The 23,360-nt window shown below is 43.1% G+C and overlaps 1 protein-coding gene across 4 annotated transcripts in view; it reads left to right on the top strand.

Annotated features, from left to right (window-relative positions):
- src (v-src avian sarcoma (Schmidt-Ruppin A-2) viral oncogene homolog) overlaps positions 1–23,360 on the top strand; it is a 47,588-nt gene that overhangs the window by 19,293 nt on the left and 4,935 nt on the right. The window contains exons 2-12 of one of the 4 annotated variants that reach the window (XM_050066213.1): positions 7,301–7,562; positions 9,642–9,741; positions 10,732–10,749; positions 13,597–13,695; positions 15,225–15,251; positions 15,458–15,561; positions 17,981–18,130; positions 19,448–19,603; positions 21,858–22,037; positions 22,957–23,033; positions 23,141–23,294. In XM_050066213.1, the coding sequence (XP_049922170.1) occupies positions 7,310–7,562; positions 9,642–9,741; positions 10,732–10,749; positions 13,597–13,695; positions 15,225–15,251; positions 15,458–15,561; positions 17,981–18,130; positions 19,448–19,603; positions 21,858–22,037; positions 22,957–23,033; positions 23,141–23,294 (1,318 nt within the window). In that variant the 5' untranslated portion in view covers positions 7,301–7,309. The remainder of the gene's footprint in view (positions 1–7,300; positions 7,563–9,641; positions 9,742–10,731; positions 10,750–13,596; positions 13,696–15,224; positions 15,252–15,457; positions 15,562–17,980; positions 18,131–19,447; positions 19,604–21,857; positions 22,038–22,956; positions 23,034–23,140; positions 23,295–23,360) is intronic. The other 3 variants (XM_050066216.1, XM_050066215.1, XM_050066217.1) reach the window with 3 other exon arrangements.

The following is a 23,360-nucleotide window of genomic DNA, read 5'->3' on the forward strand; positions in this document are numbered from 1 at the left end:
TCATGGTTCTTATATTGCCAGATTCCAGAGAGTCTCCCCTCTTCAGATATGGCAGAATATGTCATTTTCCAACTTGCTATGGTGAGATACATGTAAAAATGTAAGAATTTAGTAACACAGATTTGTTTTTTTCATTGATATAAAAATTAATATAAAATACAGGTGCATAGAAGGACATGAAATGATGGCAAATCTGGATAGCCCATATTGTCCTGAAAAACAAACAAGATATAGCATGTGTATGTAGACTTTATAATGACTGTGATATGAGTTTAAAAGTAAAGGCAGTAAAAATACCCCAAAAACGCCTAGGGCCCATAGGGTTAAGGAAAAGGACAACCAGGGCACCAAGTAGCTCACCTGGCGCCTTATGTACAAAGGTTATGCCCCATAAACGGGTTATTCATGTCTATGTAATTGCACTTAATGTCCCAAACACTGAAAATAAGAAGAAAATCAGAAAATACACGCAGAGATCAGAGTTTCTGCAGGAATATACACTGCCACACGCTCACAGTGACTCATAAGTGATGACTAAGAGGGATTACCTCTGTATGAGTCTATACATTGTTTTTAAGGAGAATCCTGCACAGTATATCTTTGTCATGCCATGTGAATAATTCATTTTTGCAACAAAAAAAAAAGCAGGACACAAAGTTAAAATCGAAGGCCATGTTTCATTAAACAAGACGGACAGAATCGTTTTTTCTTTTAAACTGATGGCTGCACGTTCTGTATGTATTTCATCTCACTCAGGCATCAGAGGAAAATGCAGAGGGCTGTAGACTAATCCCACGCTGCTTCCCCTCTGTGATCCATTTATCATATGTGAACAGGGAGAAGTGAAAGACCGTCATTATGCAGGAACACTTGTTATTCCTACAATGTGACAAAGTGTTCAGACAACAGTTAAATTGGTGTAATTACAGTCCTACTTCAAAGGCTTAATTGTGACCTTTAACCTGCAGCCTGAGGCGTTTAGTTCGGTCTTTTGGTGAAGGTAGATTGTCAGTACATGCCCGACGCATGTGTTAGACCACGGGCCAATAACAGCGAGCCCTGTGAGGTCGAAGTGAGGGGTCTACTGTAGCTGTCATCGCTGCACACGAGTCCTGACACGCCACTTCACATAGCAGAGCTTCGCCATCTCCCTCAGTGAGTTTACTTTAGCTCCATTGTGGGAAATCTCTCATTAAGCCTGCAGACTGAACATCTGAAGCCGGACTGTTCAATTTTGATGTTCATGACTATCTGATCCTTCCCCAGAGATGAAGGTTTTTTATAAACGAGCCACAGTTCGTTTCAAAGCCTGTGTTGTTGGGGAAATGGACCAGCGTCATGATCCTGCCCTGACAAAGACTCCATCATTAAATCTCGTTAATAGATGAATGACGCCACCTTCTTTCTTTTATTTCAGTGAGAGGATCCCATTCAGGGAGTGTAATTGTTTTCTTTTTATATTAAATGAAAAAGCAAGCAAAACAGGGATACGCAGCATCCTGAAAGGGAAAACAATCCCGGCAGCTATATTAAAGACTATTCCCATTTGCCAAAAGCCCAGGAGACTTGAAGGATTTGGAATTCATTGTCAGATCTTATGCATAATTAAGCAAATCCCCCATCCACCCTGCCACACCCCCTCCGCCTAGCCAGAGGGATTTTCATGCAGCCCTGCCTTCCCCCCCAGACAGTGGGTGCTTGTTACAGTACCTCAGCCCTATTAGGCCAGAATCAGGCTCTTGTTACCATTAGCTACTGATGACACACACGCAAACATGATTCCTGCAAAACATGACATTGTTTGGCTTCACGACTTCCTTCATTTCCATATTTCCTGCCGGCTGTTAGAGCTAAAACACGCTAAGATCTGGCAGCCCGCGAGCCACAGGCCACTTCTGTGTCTTGTTTATGCCGCCTGCTGTGAGCCGACAAAAGATGGCTTTGTTGCAAACGGAGTGTGAAGAAAGGCCTGAGACTCTCTTAATGCTCTGTTTGGTGTTTACTCGGTTCGGTCTTCTCTTTGCGGGAGCTTTCTGTGTGTTTGTCTGGGTACGCAGTCTGGGTCACAGTATTAGGACGCTGTTGGCCAAATGAACCAAATTCTATTCAACCTTGAAATGTTTGAGTGGCTAAAAAGGGTCTTTTTCATTTGTTTACCACGTCAGATGTCATGTGCATGTAGCACAGCTGCTGTCCTGCAAGCATATTCAGCACAAGTCACGAGTATTATTTAGCAGTGGTCTGTTCACATAATGTTTAAGCACCCTTTGAATTATCTCATTAAGGCGACATCCCTTAACATGCACATTTTCCCTTTTAACTGTAGTGGTATTTATCAAACTCTGTTGTTTAGGTGTCTCTATTGAGTCGCTGAATGTTGGAGATATCGGCCCTAGAGATGTCTGCCTTCTGTTCGTAATAATGGAACTAGATGGCACTCTTGTGGTGCTTAAAGCGACAAAAAATACAATTGGAAAACTCAGCAGCAATGTCTCTTTCCGGAAACCTGCTGGCGGTGTCACAGCGTAGAAGGAAGCGTGCACCTATTGTTAGCTAACCTAGCACCATGGGTGGATTATGAGACAGTGGGCCCCTGGGCACAGATATGCAAAGGGCCCCACCACCTCCTCTACACAGGAGCAAGACACATGGACTTTGTGGTGGTTTTACGTCTTGTCATGGTTCTTTTCATTGTTTTTCGCCTCTTTGAGGTAATTTTTTTTGTCTTTTTTGGTCATTTTGTGTCTCCTTGTGGTTGATTTGTGTCTTGTTGTAGTCATTTCAGCCTCTTTGGAGTTGTTTTTTTCCCCATTTTGTAGTCTTTTGTGTCTCATTATGGTTGTTGGTGTTTCTCTTTGAAGTAATTTCTAGTCTCTTATGGTCATGTTGTGTCTCTGTAGTCCTTTTGTGTCTCCTTCTAGTTGTTTTGTGTCCTTTTGTAGTCAATTCAGTGTCTTTGTGGTTGTTGTTTTTTTCCGTTTTGTAGTCTTTTGTTTCTCTATGAAGTAATGTTTTTGTCTTTTTTGGTCATTTTGTGATTCTGTAGTCCTTTTGTGTCTCCTTCTGTGTTTTTTGGGTCTTTTTGTAGTTCACTTTGAGGTAATTTCATGTCTCTTTGTAGTTGTTTTTTTTTCAATTTTTGTAGTGTGCCTCTTTGTCATTCCCTTGCATCTCTTTCTATACTTTTTGGGTGTCTTTGTGGTCATTTTAATTCTCTTCCTGGACAGCATGTACGAATGACATTTTGCAAATGAAGGCGAGGGGGTCCCCTGACACTTTGGGCCCCTGGTCCTGTGCCTGGTAGGCCTCTTTATCAATCCATTCATGCCTACCACAACTGAGATAGCTAACATTGCAGCTCAGGCCAGGAGAATGTCATTAATGTGCAGACCTCATGCTGTCACAAGCACGAGCCTATTGTCCATGAATAGAACGTGCTAAGTTACACCTCTTCACCCCTTCTTTCTTTCCATTGTCCCAACAGTCACCAACTCTGTTCGGTCGAAATGAACTCTCAATTCACTGAGTTATAGGTGAAAGTATGCTGGCTCTGTGGCTGTTTTCCCTAGCTCTCTCTTTTTACTAGTCCTGTAACGTTATCCCCACTACTCACGGTTTCCATCTTTCTTAGCTCAGCAGCCTGTTCTACCAGGCTAGACTGACCTCTGGTGCTGCATGTTGTGCACTACAAAACAAAGCCCCATTACAGCATCTCAGTAACAGTTTAATAAAAAAAGAGGAACGTCTCTATTTTTGATGGTATGGATACTGTAATATCTCGGTATTGCCCAAGTTAATAGCACACTTCCTTCTGCGCAGTGATGTAGTTGGTGGGTGTAGTTCCTACATGAAACTCCTCACAACTAGATGTGTGGATTATCTTGAATTACCAGGTCATGATCTCTGGAAAGAGACATTGCTGTTGAGTTTTTTCAAATGTATTGTTTTGATGCTTTGAGCACCACAAGCTGAGTGCCATCTAGTTCCATTGTGTTGGAGAGAAGGCAGACATCTCCACGGCCAATGTCTCCAGTACGTGACAGCTCACACCAAAACAATCGCACTTCGAGGAAAAATGTGTATTTTTTAATACAACTGTGAACTGTCCCTTTAAGTGAAAGCATCATCTCTGTGAAACGGGGAAAGCTTTTACACATCCGACGGCTGGAGATGAGAGAGGCGGCGTCCCCGCTGTGCTCTGCCTCCGATTTGCTTATTAACTATTCACCCAGTCTGCTCGGGGACGACACAAATCACACAAAGAGCAGCTCCCGAGCCACCCGTCACCTTTGTGTCTGCTCTCTTGTGTCTGTGTGTGTCAACCTGCACGCTATGTATGTTACACTTGCTGGGATGCGACCCCCTTTACGCAGACATGCCCCGGGGGGCGGGGGTGGTATCGACTGTCCGGCCCCATTGACCCCTCTCCACTTCCTCGCCCTCCTCCCCCATCTCACCCATTCATGATGCCAACCCAAAATGAACCCCCGTTATGTTCCCTTCCCTCCCTCGCTCCGCTCTGTCATCTCTCCGGCTGCTGCTTTCTGTCTGTTTTAATATTTATTTCTGAGCTGCATCACTGCGGCTCTAAAACTGACTGAGAGCCCTTGTCTCCTGTGGTGGCTCTCTGGCATCCAAACTGACGGACAAGAACCAGTGACAGCTTCACTAATATCCCTTGCGTGGTTAGCAAACTGTGCTCCTCTTTGTGCCGTGCATTTCCACCATATGTCTCTGCATCCCTCTGACTGCAAGCATGCCCGCTAGTGTGCCGTAGCTTGTCTCTTCTTCAGGATTAGACTATTTGCCTGTGAATGACAGTGGGCTCATGCATTGGCTGACTCCGATGTCGGATCCAACAGATGCATGGCCTCCTAAATGGCAACAGCCAGGCAGAGGATGTTAGCAGAAGGCTGAGCAGCCTGACACTTCCCATATGCACCCCGACCCTCCTCTGCTTATCAGAGGGGCTCCCGAGCCACCCCACCTTAGTGTTTTCTGTAAATTAGCATTTCCTAGTGGACCCCTGCAGCTATATCTATCCATGATAGCACGGGCTTGAGTCTCTAAATTATCCTTGGCTTAGTGTAATGATTTCCCCGGCACTAAGCTGTTATTAGAGCCACTTCATGAGCCTGAGTAGGCGGGGAAGCTTCAGTAATGAAGAGACGCAGAGTCCAAATCCAATCCAAAACTGCCCTCTTGACCTTTGGTCTGTTCTCATTAGGTTTTGGTTGAGTATCTCAAATTTTATTCTTTGCTGAAAACTGACTGCAGCACAGTGATCTGATGACTCACTGATGCCCACACTGGTCGTATCTATCTGTGACCACTTCACTGCTGCTGTTTAACTCTCAGCAACATTAAAACACAAAAGCTATTTTGAAGTAATGTGCTGTTAAGTGTTGTAATCACCTCGGAGCCCATCAATGGATCACTATAGTTGCAGCTAATGATTCATTAGCAATTAATCTGTTGATTATTTTTACCATTAAAGCTGCACTAATCAATGGTTTTAAATCACTTGAGCTATGTGTAATATGGCACACTGACTCAGCTCAACTTGCAGGTGAACATAGTGAAGGATTTAGCAGCGGTAGAGCGAGTTGTCTTCTAATCGCAATAGCGTGAGTTTGATCCTTGGCTCCTCCAGTCCGCATGTTGAAGTATCCCTGGGCAAGATACTGAACCCTAAATTGCTCCTGATGGCTGTTTCATTGGTGTGTGAGAGCGTGTGAATGGTTACTGAGTAGCAGGTGGTGCCATGTATGGTATGCAAGGTGTGCGAATGTGTGTGTGAATCGGTACCATATCTTTCGTGGGAGTTGGTTAACGCCAAATATGATATCGGACTTATGTTTGTCAGGTGGCAAGAGACATGTCTCCAAATGAATCATGATGTTGTTCTGTGCCTGCTGAATGTGTAAATGTGCAAATGTTTGTCAGAGCCTAACAATGTCCCCAATTTAACTTTAATGTCCAACCAACAGTCTAAAAATCCAAAGATTTTCAGTTTCAGTGGTTTAAAACTGTTAATTCTCCCATTTGAGAGGCTCAAAGCATTGAATGTTTGGTCTGTAAAGGTTCCAAAAATTGTGAAAAAGGTCGATCAGTGCTTCCCAAAGCCCAAGATGACGTCCTCAAATGTCTCGTTTCGTCCAAAAACCAAAGATATTCAGTTTACTGTCATAGAGGAATAAAGAAACCAGAAAATAATCACATTTAAGGAGCTGGAATCAGAAAATTCTGACTTTTTTTTCTTTAAAAAAAATATACTAAACATGATTTATCATTATCAAATAAGTATGATATTAATTTAATAGTTGACAACCAATCAATTAATGGATTATTCATTGCAGCCCTAGTCGTGGCTTTAGTGATGGCGATATTGGTTGATCTGTTGGTTCATCACCACCAATTACTTTGATGATCCCCTCACTTTTCGTCTAAAAAAATATGTAAAAAGCTCAGCTGTACTTTGTGCTTTAGTGCTAATTAGCAAATGTAAGCATGCTAACATTCTAAACTATGATGTTGAATATGTTTAACATTACACCTGCTAAACACCAGCATGTTAATATCATCATGTGAGCATGTTAGCATTCTAGTGTTGGCAACACAGTGCCGAAGCACAGCCTTGTGAACTGCTACTGCGACTGCAAATTACATACATTATTAATTGTTTATCACAGTTATTGGTGATCAATCTTCTGTTGAATAATTGATTCATTCAGCGCTGCTACAAAGAGGAAGAACCCAGGACTTCACGTACCCTTTAGTTTCCCTTTAATGACTAAAGTGATGTGGCTTTACTAAAAAAACAAACTGACTCATCTTTAAATGATCAGTTTGAATAAAGCTTCGGACCATGACGCCACAAAATGCTGATGTCTTCATATGTGCATCTGTGTCTGACACATGTGCATGCAGGCATGTGCGACATGTCTGCTGTGTGTGTGTGTGTATGTGCTCGGCTGGTGGCAGCGGGGTGAAGTGGATCTCATGTGTTGAAAGCGAGGAGTGGCAGCTGCTCCACCATCCGTTGGGAAGCTGTGGTTCATGTGGTCTACATGACACTGCGTCTCAGTGGGTTTAGAGCCGTGCTCTCCATTCCGTCTCTGGTTTCTGCATCTGGTGTTGTGGTAGTCAGAGGTATTTTTCCAAAGAATGTGTGCTGCGAAAGTGACGTTAGAAAGTCTGTTTGATGCAAAATTATTTACAGTGCCTTGAAATGCAACTTCAGTTAAGTTTCTTTTTTTCTCTCTCTCTCTCTCTCTCTCTGTCCTTGAATGCATCACAGGCCTTGGCCATGGGGGGATCCAAGAGTAAGCCCAAGGATGTTGGTCAGCGAACCCGCAGCCTCGATGGCAACCTCAGCTCTGGTGGAGGGGCTGGCGGCCACCACCACAGCTCCAATCAGCAGTCCTTAACACCCAATCGTAGCCCTACTATGGATGGAGGACTGGGTGGTAATCAGTCTATGACCAATAATGCAGAGCTGGCCCTGTTTGGAGGCGTGGACAATAACAGCGTCACCTCTCCCAACAGAATCACACTAGCAGGTGAGAATTAGGGCTGTAATCAACCACAGGGAATTGTGGTCTGAAACTCTACCCTCTCTTCAACTGGTCAAAGAGGGAAAAATATCTGACTGGATTAACTTAACTGGCCACAGAGCACTGAGTACACTTTACCTGGTAGCGTTGTGTGACCACCAAAGCTTTTTTATGTTAACACTAACATACTCTGTGTTTGGGCAAGTGAATGCCTCATGCAGTTGTCCGATTGGGCAGGTGAAAAAATGTGATGTCTGAAGTAATATTACCTGAAAATAAACTGCATACTGTAGCACTGAAGTGGAGCTTTTCCAGCTGGGCTTCCTGCGTGAGTCTGTCTTACCACCAAGCACTGAACAGGACCGATGAGAAAACCCAACTTACTTATCCATAGTCAGTGTATTGCAAACAGTAGATGTCCGTCGGCACGCCCACAGTTTGGAGAGGCAGGCTGGAGTACTGCTGTGGATGGGGGTCAGCAACAAAACATAAATTTAGCCACCTAAACAAAGTCCCACCTAAAAATAATTAGTATGAGTTTAAGGGTACGCTACACTGAGAGTATTTTCACTGCTTTACCTTTCTGTCAGACAGCCATTAACAGCTTCAGTTCCCCATCTGTGCTGTCGTCAAAGCCACCAGACTCCACTGACAAAAACAGTAATTTCAGCACAGGAGCTGCTCGTCTACTGCTGCCTTCATCAGTTAGTTTGTGTTATTGTGTGACTTTGGTGAATCCAAACTAACCCTTCTTTAAACAACACAAGCAAAATAACTGTTAGAGTCAGTGGTACGCCAGCAGCTCCTGTGTTCGGCAATGTTAAATCACTGGTTTTCTCAATGGAGTCTGGCTTTGAAGAAAGCAATATAACGGCTAATTTTTCCAGTTGGACATCACTGTCTGATGTTAAGGTGAAGCAGTGAAAATTCCTTTGATATAGAGTATACTAACACTGATAATTAAATTAAAATTTATTGTCAGTGGGACTGTTTTTTAGGTGGCTTATATGTGTTTTGTTGCTGACCCCTCCACAGCAGTACATTGCTTAGCTTCCATGTCAGACTCCAGCATGCTTCTCCAAACTGGGGATGTGCCAGCTGACAACTACTGTATGTAATATACTGTCTATGGATAAGCACTCCATACAACCCCTCTTTTAAAAAAGCTTTAAATATCTTGAGAACGCTGCATTTGAGAGACTTCCCTTGTATTGCGAGACTTTGCAGAATAAATCCATAATGATAAATCCAGCGCTAAATGTCTTCTGTGATTATCTTTCCATTTCTGCAATTGAAAAATTAGAGTGGAAACACGTTTACCTTTGGGTAAAGCGCTGTGCCCATCATTATCACTTTTTACCCAGCCATCCAGTCACTGAGGGGCGAAACAAATACCACAAATACCACAAAGACCAAACGTCAGCAACAACAAGTTGTGTTTTTTAGCAGAGAAAAAAAAACCGCCTTGGTGGACACACAGCCTCATGAATGTAGGGTGTCTACAGGTCCTTAAAAAGTCTTAAATTGTCTTAAATTCAGATTCGATGGGTGTTGAATATTCTCAGTCACATTACCGCAAAAATTCCTCCAGCCTGACCGACCCAACGACCGTTTACAATCATTGGACAGAACAAAGAATTGCAATAATAAATAGCATTTATGACATCGATGACAATTTGTTTTTTTACATTAAACACATTAAACTTAAACTCACACTTGAGAATTGTTGGCATTTTCCCTTACTGTTCATTTAACATGTCTGTCACACTCACACACACACACACACACATAAAATGTGTATTATTGCAGGTTTGGTATTAAAAGGATCTCAAAAAGTCTTAAATTTAACCTGTTATATCTGTAGACACCCTGTGAATGTAACACCAGCAATTGTCCGACCAATGAGCATTTGGTTTGGACAAGAACGTATCGACCAACCAATCAACCAACCGACCAGAAGATGTCAGTTAAAGTTAGAACCTCAGCTCTAAGCTCTAATTTTTAGATTCAATGGTTTGTTTTAACTGAATGCCCCCAGTATGTCCAATATGTCTTTGGTAACAGCCAAACTTTCTCTCCTGACAGGAGGTGTGACGACCTTCGTGGCGTTGTATGACTACGAGTCCAGAACGGCCTCAGACCTCTCCTTCAGGAAGGGTGAACGCCTCCAGATAGTCAACAACACGTAAGGAAAGCAGAGAAATCACATGGCCTTTCTTTTTTATCAGTGCACACACAAGTAAACAAAACCAGTCCAACAACACTCTCTTCATACTGTGTGTGAACGATGAATAACTGCACATAGACACGTCCACAGATTGTCTGTCTGAGTTATTGCTCAGTTGTCTGACTGGCTGCTTTGCACCCCGAAATGCATGTTGCCTGTCGTCTCTCTGAAACCTCCTGTAACCATAGGAACGGGCTTCCCTCAGCAGAGCTTGACTTTTGTGTCAACTGCACAATTTTTGCCTCATTCACAAAAGACTGATTACACTCCGCAGCTCAGCACACCTCAGAAAGGACACGGCTATTTTTATTGCCTTTTCCTGAGAAGCAGACGCAGTGCGAGACCCAGATACCCCACACCATCCTAACCTGTTTAAGGGGAGTCATGCTTGTTTTTAAAAGCAGGGCTTGTTCTATGAATCAATAGAGGTGCAGTGAACCATATATTGTAGTGCTGCACCCCCGCTAACAAACTGCTGACCTAGAAGGCAGGAGCTGAGGACAATAGTGGATTAGCGCTGCATCTGGCCCCTTAAGCCAAAGACCTGGATCATTATTGGGTCAAGTACACCCAGGATCCATTAACCATCTCTAAGATTAGTCTGCGGGTTAGCACACTCAAATTAGGTGTCAGTCAGGCTCGTCTTAGCTTTCTGATTAAACGATGCAGCCGTGCACAGCGACCTGATGAGCTTCTGTTATGATAAAACTGTGCATGTTTTTCACCCTTTCGCCTCATCATCGTGCCTCCCTCGTCTGCAAGTTATGTAACGGTTTAAATATTTTAGACTCATAGCTGTATGCACTATATTATCAGTCTGTTCTGTGTACTCTGCTGTTCTTCCACTGCTCATAACATGCTCTCTGTATTTCTTTAACCCCTTTCTTTTCCACCATTTCCCTTTCATCTCTCTCCTTTTCCATCACAAACCATCACGTTTTTTTACAGGAGGAAGGTGAACTGCAGGTTTGTGAAGCTTCTCTGGCGTTTTCAATGTGCTGTTTGTGTGCGTGTGTGTTTGTATCACCTGAGGCATATATAGTACTTATGCACTGTAATACCACTTCGCTAGAAAGGCGCAAACCACATAACTCTGCCCCATGAACCCTCGGTACAGTAGTTGGTGCAAAGCCTTGCAGCTCTATGATCAATACAGGTCATCTGGAAGTAACTACTGTAAAATAACCACAGCAGTAATTATGATATATATTCAAATATGCAGGGGCGACCTCTGGCTCATCTGGCAGAGTGTGCGCCCCATAAAAGCTGAGGCCCGGGTCAATCCAACCTGTGGGCCTCTGCTGCATGTATTACCCCCTTTCTCTCCCACTTTTCCTGTTTATCATAAGCTATTCTATCAGTAAAAGCAAGTTTATTTCTATAGCACACTTCAGCAGCAAAGCAATTCAAAGTGCTCTGCATAAAGCATCAAGACAAGGTGCAAAAGAAACACAATATAAAAGAACATTCATTAAAGAACTGGAGAATAGAAACTGAAAACTTAAAATACACTAAGGCCAGTTTAAAATACAAGACTTAAAGTTACAGTGCTGTTAATGAAAGGGTTTGAATGATAAAAATTACAATGCAGTGTAAGAAATTAATAAATATTTGATTTGATAAAAGACAGCAGCAAAAAGATAAGTCTTAAACCTTGATTTAAAAGAAGTGAGAGTTCCTGGGAGTTTGTTCCAGATACGTGGTGCATAAAAATTAACGCTGCTTCTCCACGTTTAGTCTTGACTCTGGAGAACCAACGCAGGCCTGAACCAGAATACCTGAGAGGTCAGGATGGTTCATAGTGTAGCAGAAGGTCAGAAATGTATTTGGCCCCTAAACCATTCAGTGCTTTGTAAACCAACAGCAGTATTTTGAAGTTGATTCTCAGACAGACAAGACGCCAAGGTATTGGGGGAAAGGCCCAAAATATAATCTTTAAAAAATATAAATAAAATCTTTTTTTCTATACCACAACAGGCAACCATGCAACACCATCTGAAATAATTATTAATAGATGTAATCATAATCATAAATGAAGTTCAGTGTGTAGGATTTAGGGGGATATGTTGGCAGAAATGGAATATAATGTAATAAGTATGTTTTCTTTAGTGTAGAATCACCTGTAAATGAGAATCGTTATATTTTCCTTACATGAGAATGAGCCGTTTATGTCTACGTGGGGAGCAGGTCCTTGTCTACAGAGATCCCCATGTTGCACCGCCATGTTTCTAGCCTGGAAATCCAGATCCAAACCTAGAAAGATTTAGGGTCTGGCTTTGAGTAATGCAAATGGCCCAGCTCAAGGGGCGGCACCAAGCATGCATTTGAAAATATCACTGCGCGCAACTGGATAACACTACGACCAATCAGAACAATACACGGGGTGACGTATCCAGAGCTTAGCTACCAGTGGAGCTAACTGGTAGATTAGACTCTTCCCGTATCCAGTCGGCAAAACAGCAAAAACGTCCTTCTTGCAAAGTAAAGACTCGAGCGCCGTCTTCTGTTCCTCTTTTAGAGAAAAAGCCAAGTCTAACTCGTTCATTGTAGCAGCCAAAGCCGTTTCAAACAACTGGTGTTCATCTGTAGCCATCTTGCAATGTTTACTGACTGATTCCGGACTTCGTCATCGCAGCGCTGTCGTCATCAGTTTAGCTCACCTCTGGCCCGCCTATATCAGATACACCGATGTGACTTGTGCAGCTCGGCTCCAACGGCATGGGTAATGAGCATCATTACTGATTGCCAGAGTGACTCGCTGAGCAAATTCAAATTGTGCTCTCGCGAGAACTCTGGATTTCCAGGGTACCATGTTTCTACAGTAGCCCAGAATGGACAAACCAAACACTGGCATTTTGGTTTTCGCATTGGCCGTCGTAGTTGGCAGCCCCTCTGCGAGGAAAGTGTTGGAAAACACAGACTTTATAAAATGTGAAACTGCTTTATTCAGTGTTTTTACTGGTTTAAATCACCTGGGCTGTTTGTTTTGGAGAGGAAGAGACCTCTGTGGATAATTCAGCTCCCGCTTAAAACCTCCTGAATAATGAACACCGAAGGAATTCTAACCTGGAGAAGTTTCATCTGGTTGCAATCTGCAATCCTCACCACTAGATGCCACTAAATCCCCATAAATCTTACACACTGTTCCTTTAACAGATTGCCATTATTATTACTACCAGTTTTGGTATTACGGTGTACTGCAGATCTGCGTGTGGTTTGTCCAAATGGTGTTGCCGTACCAAAGCAGAACACAGCTTACAGGCGTTTTCAATTTACGTTAATGTCTTTATCACGTTATATTGGTGTAGCGACCACTATTAATGGATGTTATACATTTTTTCTGATCCACACACCCTCCCTGCAGATTTGGTCCCCCCAGTGTTGACTCCATGACTGTGGCCTTGAATCAAACTGTAATTTTACTTTTGATTCTCTGATTGAACATAGTGCTGCAAAGCTTCCCACCCCCTGATTATATGTAGCATACACGCCCCACCCCTCCCTGTTGTCATACCCACATGAATGCATGTTTGTTTATAATTACATAACCTCCAAATATATACTTTTTAACAGTAGAGATACCTGGGCTTGTGTTTATCGAGCTTCTTCAGGAGCCAAGAGCTCAGTTACTGTGGGGACTACATTTTGTTGAGTGGCTACAGAAAATGCAAAAATAATCAGCAGCCATTTATTTATATTCAGAGACACTTGATAAACACCAGCCCTTCCAGTCAGAGAGACTGTTTTATTTGTGTTTTGGATGTGTGATGATGAGCCTCAGTGAAGCTGTGTGTTATCGTTTCATCTGTGCAGGGAAGGCGACTGGTGGCTGGCGCGCTCCCTGACCACTGGAGAGAGCGGTTATATCCCCAGCAATTATGTGGCTCCATCTGACTCCATCCAGGCAGAAGAGTAAACCTTGTTTTTTTCTTGCTCTGTCTCTTGTCTATCTGTCATCAAGGACTTGAACGAATTAACACTCAAATGTTTGATTCTCCAGAATTTTCTTGCTTTTTATCTCAATGTGAATTTTAAATGAGCACTCAGAGGGATAGTGCAACTCTTATTTGCTTTCTTGTCGAGAGCTGAGACGATTGATGCCACTTTCATGTCTGTCTTTTGAATATGAAGGTACAGTCAGCAGCTGTTTAGCTCAGCTTAGCATAGAAACAGCCACCCTGGCCTCTGTCTAGGTAATGAAATCTACCTATCTAAACCTATAAAGCTCACAAAGTGTTCAGACTGCAGGCAAAATGACCCAACTCTGATTTTTAGCACATGGCATATGATATGATTAAGATAGAGATACACCAGCAATGTACTCCAAACAGCTTCTCAACTTTTCCACAGATTTCTCCACCCTGTCCTTAGAACTGACAGAGCTTTGTTCATATGATGCAACTCTGTGAACCATTCCTTTAAAGAGGGCTCACCTGGTTTCCTCCAGTTTTAACCATCATATTGGAATTCATGCAACTTAAACGTCACTCGCCTGAACTAAATGTCTCGCGGTAAGAGCCTTGTGGAGAGGTGCTGACAGATGTTGTTAAAAGCTGCCCTTGACATCATGAAATGTTGGATGGAATCTGTTTCAGTGAAGCCATTTACGTCACGATTCTGCTGCTCCTGGCTCTGTGCACACCTCCATACAGAGGCAGCAGCTGTTGCTCCACAAAAAGCCCAATTAAAGATTTGTCTCTCTTTTTCTCTTGATCCTCGTCCTCGTTATCACCTGCTCAAGAATTGGCTGGCTTCCACTGCACATCATCTTATAAATAAACTGTAAACACTGACTTCAGTGGCTGACTCCCGTACGATGGGCTGCTGCATGTGATATCTTTGTTGTTGTTCTTTTGTGCATGTGGGACAGAACAGAATCATGACCAGATCACACTGGAATCTGACATGGCCACATTTTAAAAAGATAATGTGAACAGTCAAACAAAAAAAGCCTATTTCTTGGCTGGGCACAGTAACTTCCTGGAGTTCCAGGTGGTTGCTTGGCAACCTAAAGATGATGACAACACTCCAGGAAGTCACTGCACTTGACCAAGAAATAGTCCTGCTCATAATCCACTAGTTGGTCAGGTTTTTTTGTTGTTTTTTTGACAGAGCCATGCTAGCTGTTTCCCTCTGTTTCCAGTCTTTATGCTAAGCTAAGCTAACTGACTTCTGGCTGTAGCGTCACAATGATCGTACAAACATGAGAGTGGTATCAATCTTCACATCTACGTCTCAGCAAGAAAGCAAATAAGCACATTTACCAAAATGTGGACATGCTCCTTTAAATGACTATGGTACGTGTACTGTTATCTTCTCCTGGGGGACGTACACTGCTGATCTTTACGTGCTAACTTGCCTGCTTATACAATCAAGCCACACAAACTTCTTTTATACTTTTATAACAACTTGATTTCTCACTTTTCCTCCTGCCCCTCCAGTCATCTCAGACTGACTCTAGAGTCCAGGTAAGCAGCTGTTGCACTGTAGGCATTAGTATGCACCGCATCTGGAATGCAAAGACAGTTTCACTGCTCTTTCTGAAACCATGAGCAACAACTCACCCTCGCTCTATCATTCCTTCTCTTCCACCCACATGCATCTTCTCCCCCTCACCAACCTGCTCCCTCTGTGTCCCATGTTTTGTTTTGTTTTTTTATCTCAACCTCACCAGGTGGTACTTTGGCAAAATCACTCGCCGCGACTCGGAGAGGCTGCTGCTAAGTTTAGAGAACAGGAGGGGGACTTTCCTGGTGCGAGAGAGTGAGACCACCAAAGGTGAGTCTGTGGAGTCTTGTGGCTACAAAAGGAGCAACCTCATCACTAATTCTGCTTCTCTAGACCATATGGTTGGGCATCAAACCTCAGTATGTCTTGAATCTGGACCAAAATGTGTTCTTGGTATCAAGTATCCAAGTGCTTTAAAACTTTAAAAAAGGGGTTTCGAGAAGAACATGTCAAATTTTCATTGCCTCGTGATGGATAATTTAGATTTTTTCAAAAGTATAATTTTGATATTGCACTGAAAAACTGTAGCAAAAAAAAGAAAACAATAATCAAATGATACACCGCCCTATTAAAGGGACAGTTCACCCCAAAATCAAAAACACATTTTCCCTCTTACCTGTTGTGCTGTTTTACCATCCAGATTGTTTTGGTGTCAGTTGCAGATTGTTGGAGATATCAGCTGTAGAGATGTCTGCCTTCTCTCCAATATAATGGAACTCAATGGCACTCAGCTTGTGGTGCTCAAAGTGCCCAAAATATAGATTTCAAAAACTCAACAGCAATGTCTCTTTCCAGAAATCATGACCCAGATACTCAAGATAATCCACAGACCTTGTTGTGAGCAGTTTCATGTAGGAACTATTTTCTTTCTACCCAACTACATCTGCCAATTCTATTACTGCACTGAAGGAAGCGTGCATCTACTGCTAGCTCACCTAGCACGACTCAGCTAGCTAGCAGCGCCATTAATGTTTATATCCTGCATTGTCACAAGCCCGAGTCTCATCTACAAGTAGAATGAATCCGCTGTTACGTCTAGAACCTCCCGTCTACAACGGGCTTGAGATGTGTCCGCGTTGAGGACTTGGCTCAGATTCCGGAGTTACTCTCTTATCCTGAATCCCCCTTAAGGAATCTGATGCCATTTTATTTGTCGGTGGGAACCTCTTGCGACCACCTGCCTTTGCTGACGTCAACCCCAGCAGGATACGAACCAGGCATGGAAGACGAGTGCTCTAACCACTACCCTAGGGAGGCCCCCTCTCCCATCCATGAGTGGGTACACAGTTATTCGGCATGGTGATACGGTTGACAGTTGTAGTTCAGTAGAAAGACAATAACTCCGACATGAACCTGCCAACAAAAAGATCTGTGGATTATTTTGAGTAACCAGGTCGTGATTTCTGGAAAGAGACATTGCTGTTGAGTTTTTCAAGTGTATTTTTTAGCACTTTGAGCACCACAAGCTGAGTGCCATCTAATTCCATTATACTGGAGAGAAGGCAGACATCTCCACAGCTGATATCTCCAACACTTGGCATCTCAAACCAAAACAATCTCGATTGATGAATAGTTCTAAAGGTAAGAGGGAAAATATGTGTTTTTGATTTAGGGGTGAACTGTCCCTTTAAACAGTCAAACTATGCCAGAGGGGTTCTAAGGAGTGTTTTGACTTTTGGCATCCTCCAACGACAGCCTGAAGGTTTAACACAGAGTATGGGAAAGTAGGTTTGTAAAGGTGAGAGCTCTTAGGACCTGGGAGTAGACCTAATTATTCAGTCTCTGGTGTACAGTCCCACCCAGAGAACATTTTGTCCTGGAAATTTATGAGAATCACACTTGCTGCAGCACATACCATTGATTACTGGTGTTATTTCAAATGTAGTAAGGTTTATGTCGGCCTCTTCACTTCCTTTCTTTAATGAACTTATGAGCTTCATGTAGAGATCAGAACATTTCACGACATGTCTTACCAAGAAGCGCCAAAAAAAAGAAAGTAAATTCTGTCTAGCATTGAGACGTGACATCCTGCTGTTTGCTGTGCGCCCTGCTGTGTGTCAGTCGTGTGGCGGTGTGGGTACAGAGGAGAGACGAATCAGGCAGATGGGAAAAGGTTGGATGTGCCGCCTGTGGGACTCAGTCTGGAGATAGTTCTGATAGGCAGCTGCTCTGCGGCTCTGCTGCGACTGCTGCAGCAGCAGTCTCCACGGGTTCAGCTCGCTCTGTGTGAATGTGTGTGTGATTTGTGTTCATGTGTACATTGCAGGATTCCTGTAGTTTCCCATTATTGGATCTGTATGTAAGCTCTGCGTAGAATGAGAAAGAGGACAAGGTGGGGAAGGATGGAGGGGAAGTGAGTGAGCAGGAGTGAGTGGGGAGGTACTGGGTGGGTGAGCCCGACAGAATTAGGTCAGTGTGGAGCTGAGGCTGAGGACTGTACAACCACGGGCCATCTCACCCAGTTCAAACATTCACAGAAGGGGGAGGCATCGCCTTGAGCCGCTGTGATTCACACTTTTTTTTTTCACCTGACTGACGCTGCCCTCTGGTGGTGTAATGAGCACATAGTCACCAGTAATTCCTCCTTTTATATCCATGCACACTAAATAATGTTTTTGTCCAGATTATAAGAGTCATATATTCTTGGAGTATATTTCCTCTCATCATGCATTATCATATTCCTCCTTAGGTGCCTACTGTCTGTCTGTATTGGACTATGATAACACCAAAGGGCTGAATGTGAAGCACTACAAGATCAGGAAGCTGGACAGCGGAGGCTTCTACATCACATCACGCACGCAGTTCAGTAACCTGCAGCAGCTTGTCAGCCACTATCGCAGTGAGTTCATATTTGTTTATTGAGACAATGTAATCCTGTGTGACCTCACCTGGGAGAGACTGAGAATGAAATACACTTTTTGTTCTACTGTTCATTTTATTACAGTCTCGGATACAAGCTTTTCCTGAATGTCCAGATTTGTTTTCCTTGTCTGATGAATGTAGACTTAAGATTCTGTTTCACTTTGTTCAGTTTGTGTCAAATGCTTACCATCTGCGTATGAGAGCACTTTATGTTTGACATTTTAAATATACACTCACTGGCCACTTTATTAGGTACGCCTTGCTAGTACGGGTTGGACCCCTTTTGCCTTCAGACTCAACAAGCTGCTGGAAACATTCCTCAGAGATTTTGGTCCATATTGACATGATAGCATTACACAGTCACTGCAGATTTGTCGGCTGCACATCCATGATGAGAATCTCCCATTCCCCCACACCATTACACCAGCAGCAGCAGCCTGAACCGTTGATACAAGGCAGGATGGATCCATGCTTTCATGTTGTTTACACCAAATTCTGACCCTACCATCTGAATGTGGCAGCAGAAATCCAGACTCATCAGACCAGGCAACGTTTCTCCAATCTTCTATTGTCCAGTTTTGGTGAGCCTGTGTGAATTGTAGCCTCAGTTTCCTGTTGTTAGCTGACAGGAGTGGCACCTGGTGTGGTCTTCTGCTGCTGTAGCCCATCTGCTTCAAGGTTGGACAAGGTGTTGTTGCTTCAGAGATGGTCTTCTGCAGACCTTGGTTGTAACCAGTGGTTATTTGTCTTCCTGTTGCCTTTCTATCATCTTGAACCAGTCTGGCCATTCTCCTCTGACCTCTGGCATCAACAAGGCATTTTGGCTCACTGGATATTTTCTCTTTTTGGGGCCATCCTCTGTAAACCCTAGAGATGGTTGTGCTGAAAATCCCAGTAAATACTCAGACCAGCCCGTCTGGCACCAACAACCATGCCACGTTCAAAGTCACTTAAATCACCTTTCTTCCTCATTCTGATGCTCAGTTTGAACTTCAGCAGGTCATCTTCACCATGTCTACATGCCTAAATGCATTGAGTTGCTGCCAACATGATTGGCTGATTAGCTATTTGTGTTAACAAGTAGTTGAACAGGTGTACCTAATAAAGTGGCCGATAAGTGTATGGTTTGTACCATGGTATAATTTCCCATGTGTGCTGGGCATCTTCTGGTGTACGACCCTTAAATAAAAGATATAAATCTGATTAAGAAAGTCTCTCCCTCTTGCACCCTCAGATGATTATTCTGTGATTTTGAAGATGGATTTTTTAACCATGTCTTCTTTGTGTCCCGCAGAGCATGCTGATGGACTGTGTCACAGTCTAACAGACATCTGTCCTGTGCTGAAGCCTCAGACTCAGGGCTTATCCAAGGACGCCTGGGAGATCCCAAGAGAGTCTCTCCGTCTTGACCTCAAGCTCGGGCAGGGCTGCTTTGGAGAGGTGTGGATGGGTAAGCCACGCTTTGATCTATTTTCTGAACAAGCCCTGCATATCTCCAAAACCCCAAAATAATAAGAGGAGAAAGTGCTTCTGCTGATATCTTTCTTCCTGTGGAGACATTTCCTTTTATTGCCCACTGAAAGAGGAAGTTTCAAGACACACTTCCAGTTAAATATTAACAAACCTTGTGAAGACCAAAGCGAACATGGAAGTTCTATTCTTTCATACTCTTTCTAAATCTTTACCCCAAAAAGTGCATCAGATCTTCTTCTTTTCTCTTTAAATGGAAAGGATATTTTGAAGTGGGGTTGTACAAGAGCCTCATCCATAGTCAGTGTATTACCTAAACAACAAAACATATTTTCGCCACCAAAAAAAATGTAAAACATCAGTTTAAGTGTGTGTTATATTTTGTATTTTTCCACCAATATACCTTGCTGTTATGCAGTGATTTCCAACAGATAACTGAAACTGTTAACTCAGTCTGTTCAAAGCCAGAGTCCATTGAGAAAAACTGATTTTACATCACTGAACGCAGGAGCTGCTGGTCTATTGCTGCCTCGATCAGTTAGTTACTTTGGCAAACTAAAACAAAACAAACTAACCCGTTGAGGCAATGTAGACCAGCTCCTGTGTGCAGCGAGCTAAAATTACTGTTTTTGTCAATGGAGTCTGGTGCCTATGACAAGAGCATGGATGTGGTAGGCTCCTGAAGGTGTCGGCATCCCTGGAACGGGCTGTCTGATACGCTTAAACTATTATTGATTTTTTTTAGGTGGCTAAAAAGCCCAGTTCAGGCCAAAGATTCACGACGAGACAAGCTGAAACAGGCAGCTACTTGCAATGCATTCTAAAAACCTGGCAGTTCACACCAATGCAACTAGATGAGATGGTGTATCATCTCTATGCAACAGCTCTCTGTACTTCTGTTCTGATTTGCAGCTTTTCAGACTTATTTAGTGGCTGAATATAATTTGTAGCTTATTAAAATATGAATAATGATAGTGATAGTGAGATACTGGCTACAGCTGCATTTGTAGCAGTGATGAAATGGCGAAAAACAGACACAAACGGGCATCAGTTCGACACCGGCACACCGTGATGGAAACAGAGGGCTTAGCGGGGACAGAGCACCAGCCGCAGCAAGCCAACACGGCGTCTGTGGTCATTTTGACTTGACCTGCAGACTTCACTACTAGCTGATTGGCTGTAGAAACTGGTGACGTGCTTTGTGTTCTAAAACCAGCTGCCAGCGATCTGACCAGCTGAGTTGCAGGTGACACCATCAGCCGGCTTGAGTCGAGCTCAGACCGGCCAGTTCACACCGCGGCAACTTTTCTCAGTCTAAAACGGTTTTATCATGTCACGAATCTTTGGTCTGAACTGGGCTAAATATGTTTGTCTGCTGCCCCCATGCACAGCAGTACCTTGCTTAGCTCCCGTGGCTGTATTTAATACACTACTATGGATAGGTTCCTCATACAACCCCACTTCAAAAAATCCAGACTATCCCTTTAATGCTTTTGTTGTTGCTGTAGCTGATAACGGACATTCCCCTGCTCAGTGGGAAATACTGTATTTCATGGTCCTGGTCAGTTTGACAAAATGATCAAAGTGAAGAAGCATCAATGGAAATTTTACCTCAGCAGGTTTACAGCTGGTGGCTGTCTGCTCTGATATGGGGTTTGACTGGTAAATAGTACTGTAAGCAGGTTTAAGAGAAGGCGTGTAATTGAAGAGACATTGCATAGGATGTCAGTTTATCCCCTCATCAGCACCACCCGTCGTGTTCCAAATGTTAATTAGATTATTTTAAAATGGATATTTCTGAACTATTACTGACATGGAAGTGAACTGTCACTGTTTAGATTGTTTGCATTCACACATCTCGTACTTTGAATGGGAGAAATTAGATGTTTTAACCATTCATCCATCACTTTTAGCTATTTCAGCCATGTAGTCATTACTGTTAGCTAACTGCTACAGCTCTGTAATAGCTTTCAGATACTCTTAATTGCAACACATATTGTTCAGGTGTTATAGCCACTCACAGTCTTTCCTCTTACACCCTGACATCTGTAGAAGTACCCCATGAAGTACAGGTACCACTGGTTGGAAATAACTGGAGCAGGCATTATTCTGTCCTGTCCACTGCTGTTGATTAGGTTTCACATGACCCTAAGGTGGAAGCTGATAATTGAGTTCTAACAATCAATACTGATATGTCTGTTATTGCTCTTTTAAAAAAAAAAATCTTTTAACAGGAACATGGAACGGTACAACACGGGTGGCTATAAAGACTCTGAAGCCCGGCACTATGTCCCCTGAGGCCTTCCTCCAAGAAGCTCAGGTCATGAAGAAACTGAGACATGAAAAGCTGGTTCAGCTCTACGCCGTGGTGTCCGAGGAGCCGATCTACATCGTCACAGAATACATGGGACAAGGTCAGCGTGGACTCATCACATTTTCAGATATTGAGCATAGTGCTTGTTCAGGCAGGACACAATGTCAAGCTCAGCTCTCATCCCAGCTACATCAGCTGATCTCAAACAGCCCAATCAACTGATGGAGCAGCATTCAGGGTGCCCTATTTAAACTGCTCTGGCCTGCCTACTGTTGCTGCTCCCTCTGCAAACTGTTGAACTGATTCATCAATGTCATTTCTGTTGGTCACTGATGCTCTGTTCTGTTCCCGGGGAGTCTTTGCTGCCTTAGGCTTTCCTTGTTTGCATGTGGAAGGGCAGAGGGGTGTATCCTCTCCACCTTAGGCTTTCCACGTATGCACCCAAAAGGTCAAAGGTGTGCTTTCGCCACCTTAGGTTTGCGCAGGCATGTGGAAGGGCAGAGAGGTGTTCTCTCTCTGCCTTACGCTTTCCCCGTAGGCACATGGAAAGGCAGGCAGGTTTGCTCTCTCCACCTTAGGCTTTCTGCGTGGGCCTAGCAAAGGCAGAGAGGCCCCAGAACAAATATAATATTGCAAATGGATATACAGTTTTCTTTGCCTAAAGTTTTTCTGACTGAACTAAACAATTTTTACAATAAAATTGCGGAAACAAATAATGTTAATCATCAAATAGAGACAGTTTTTTAGTAAACGTCCCTACTGAATGGAGTCTTACAGGTGAAATACTGAAAACCTACATAACTAAGGATTTGTTTATCACAGGAGACAATCAAAACCAAATCAAGCTATGGTGCATATACTGCCTGTAAAAACAAATGTATTTTGTAAATGCTATATTGTCTCATAACAAAACTTAATTTTAATAAATTAACTTCATCATGTATGTACAAAAACTGATGAATAGAAGATACTACTCTAACAGTGTCATTCTAACCTGCGGTATGTGTCCCCGCCAACAGGTAGCTTACTGGATTTCCTGAAAGGTGACATGGGTAAGATTCTCCGCCTCCCCCAGCTGGTGGACATGGCCTCACAGGTCAGAACTAATAATTTACTGCTGCATCAAGTAAATCATCCCATATTAAAATCTTGAGTGTTTTCCTTCAGTGTAGATCATCACATAGCTTTGTCTGTTTCTCTCAGATTGCTTCAGGGATGGCTTATGTGGAGAGGATGAACTATGTGCACAGAGACCTGAGAGCTGCGAACATCCTGGTGGGAGATAACCTGGTTTGTAAAGTGGCTGATTTTGGTCTGGCTCGCCTCATTGAGGATAATGAGTATACTGCCAGGCAAGGTAAGACCACAAGAGGGTGCTGTTAGATTTAAGGGTTTGATTATTTATTTATTTTTGTAGACTGTG

The sequence above is a fragment of the Epinephelus moara genome, chromosome 16 (genome assembly GCF_006386435.1).
Source record: "Epinephelus moara isolate mb chromosome 16, YSFRI_EMoa_1.0, whole genome shotgun sequence".
Taxonomy (NCBI): domain Eukaryota; kingdom Metazoa; phylum Chordata; class Actinopteri; order Perciformes; family Serranidae; genus Epinephelus; species Epinephelus moara.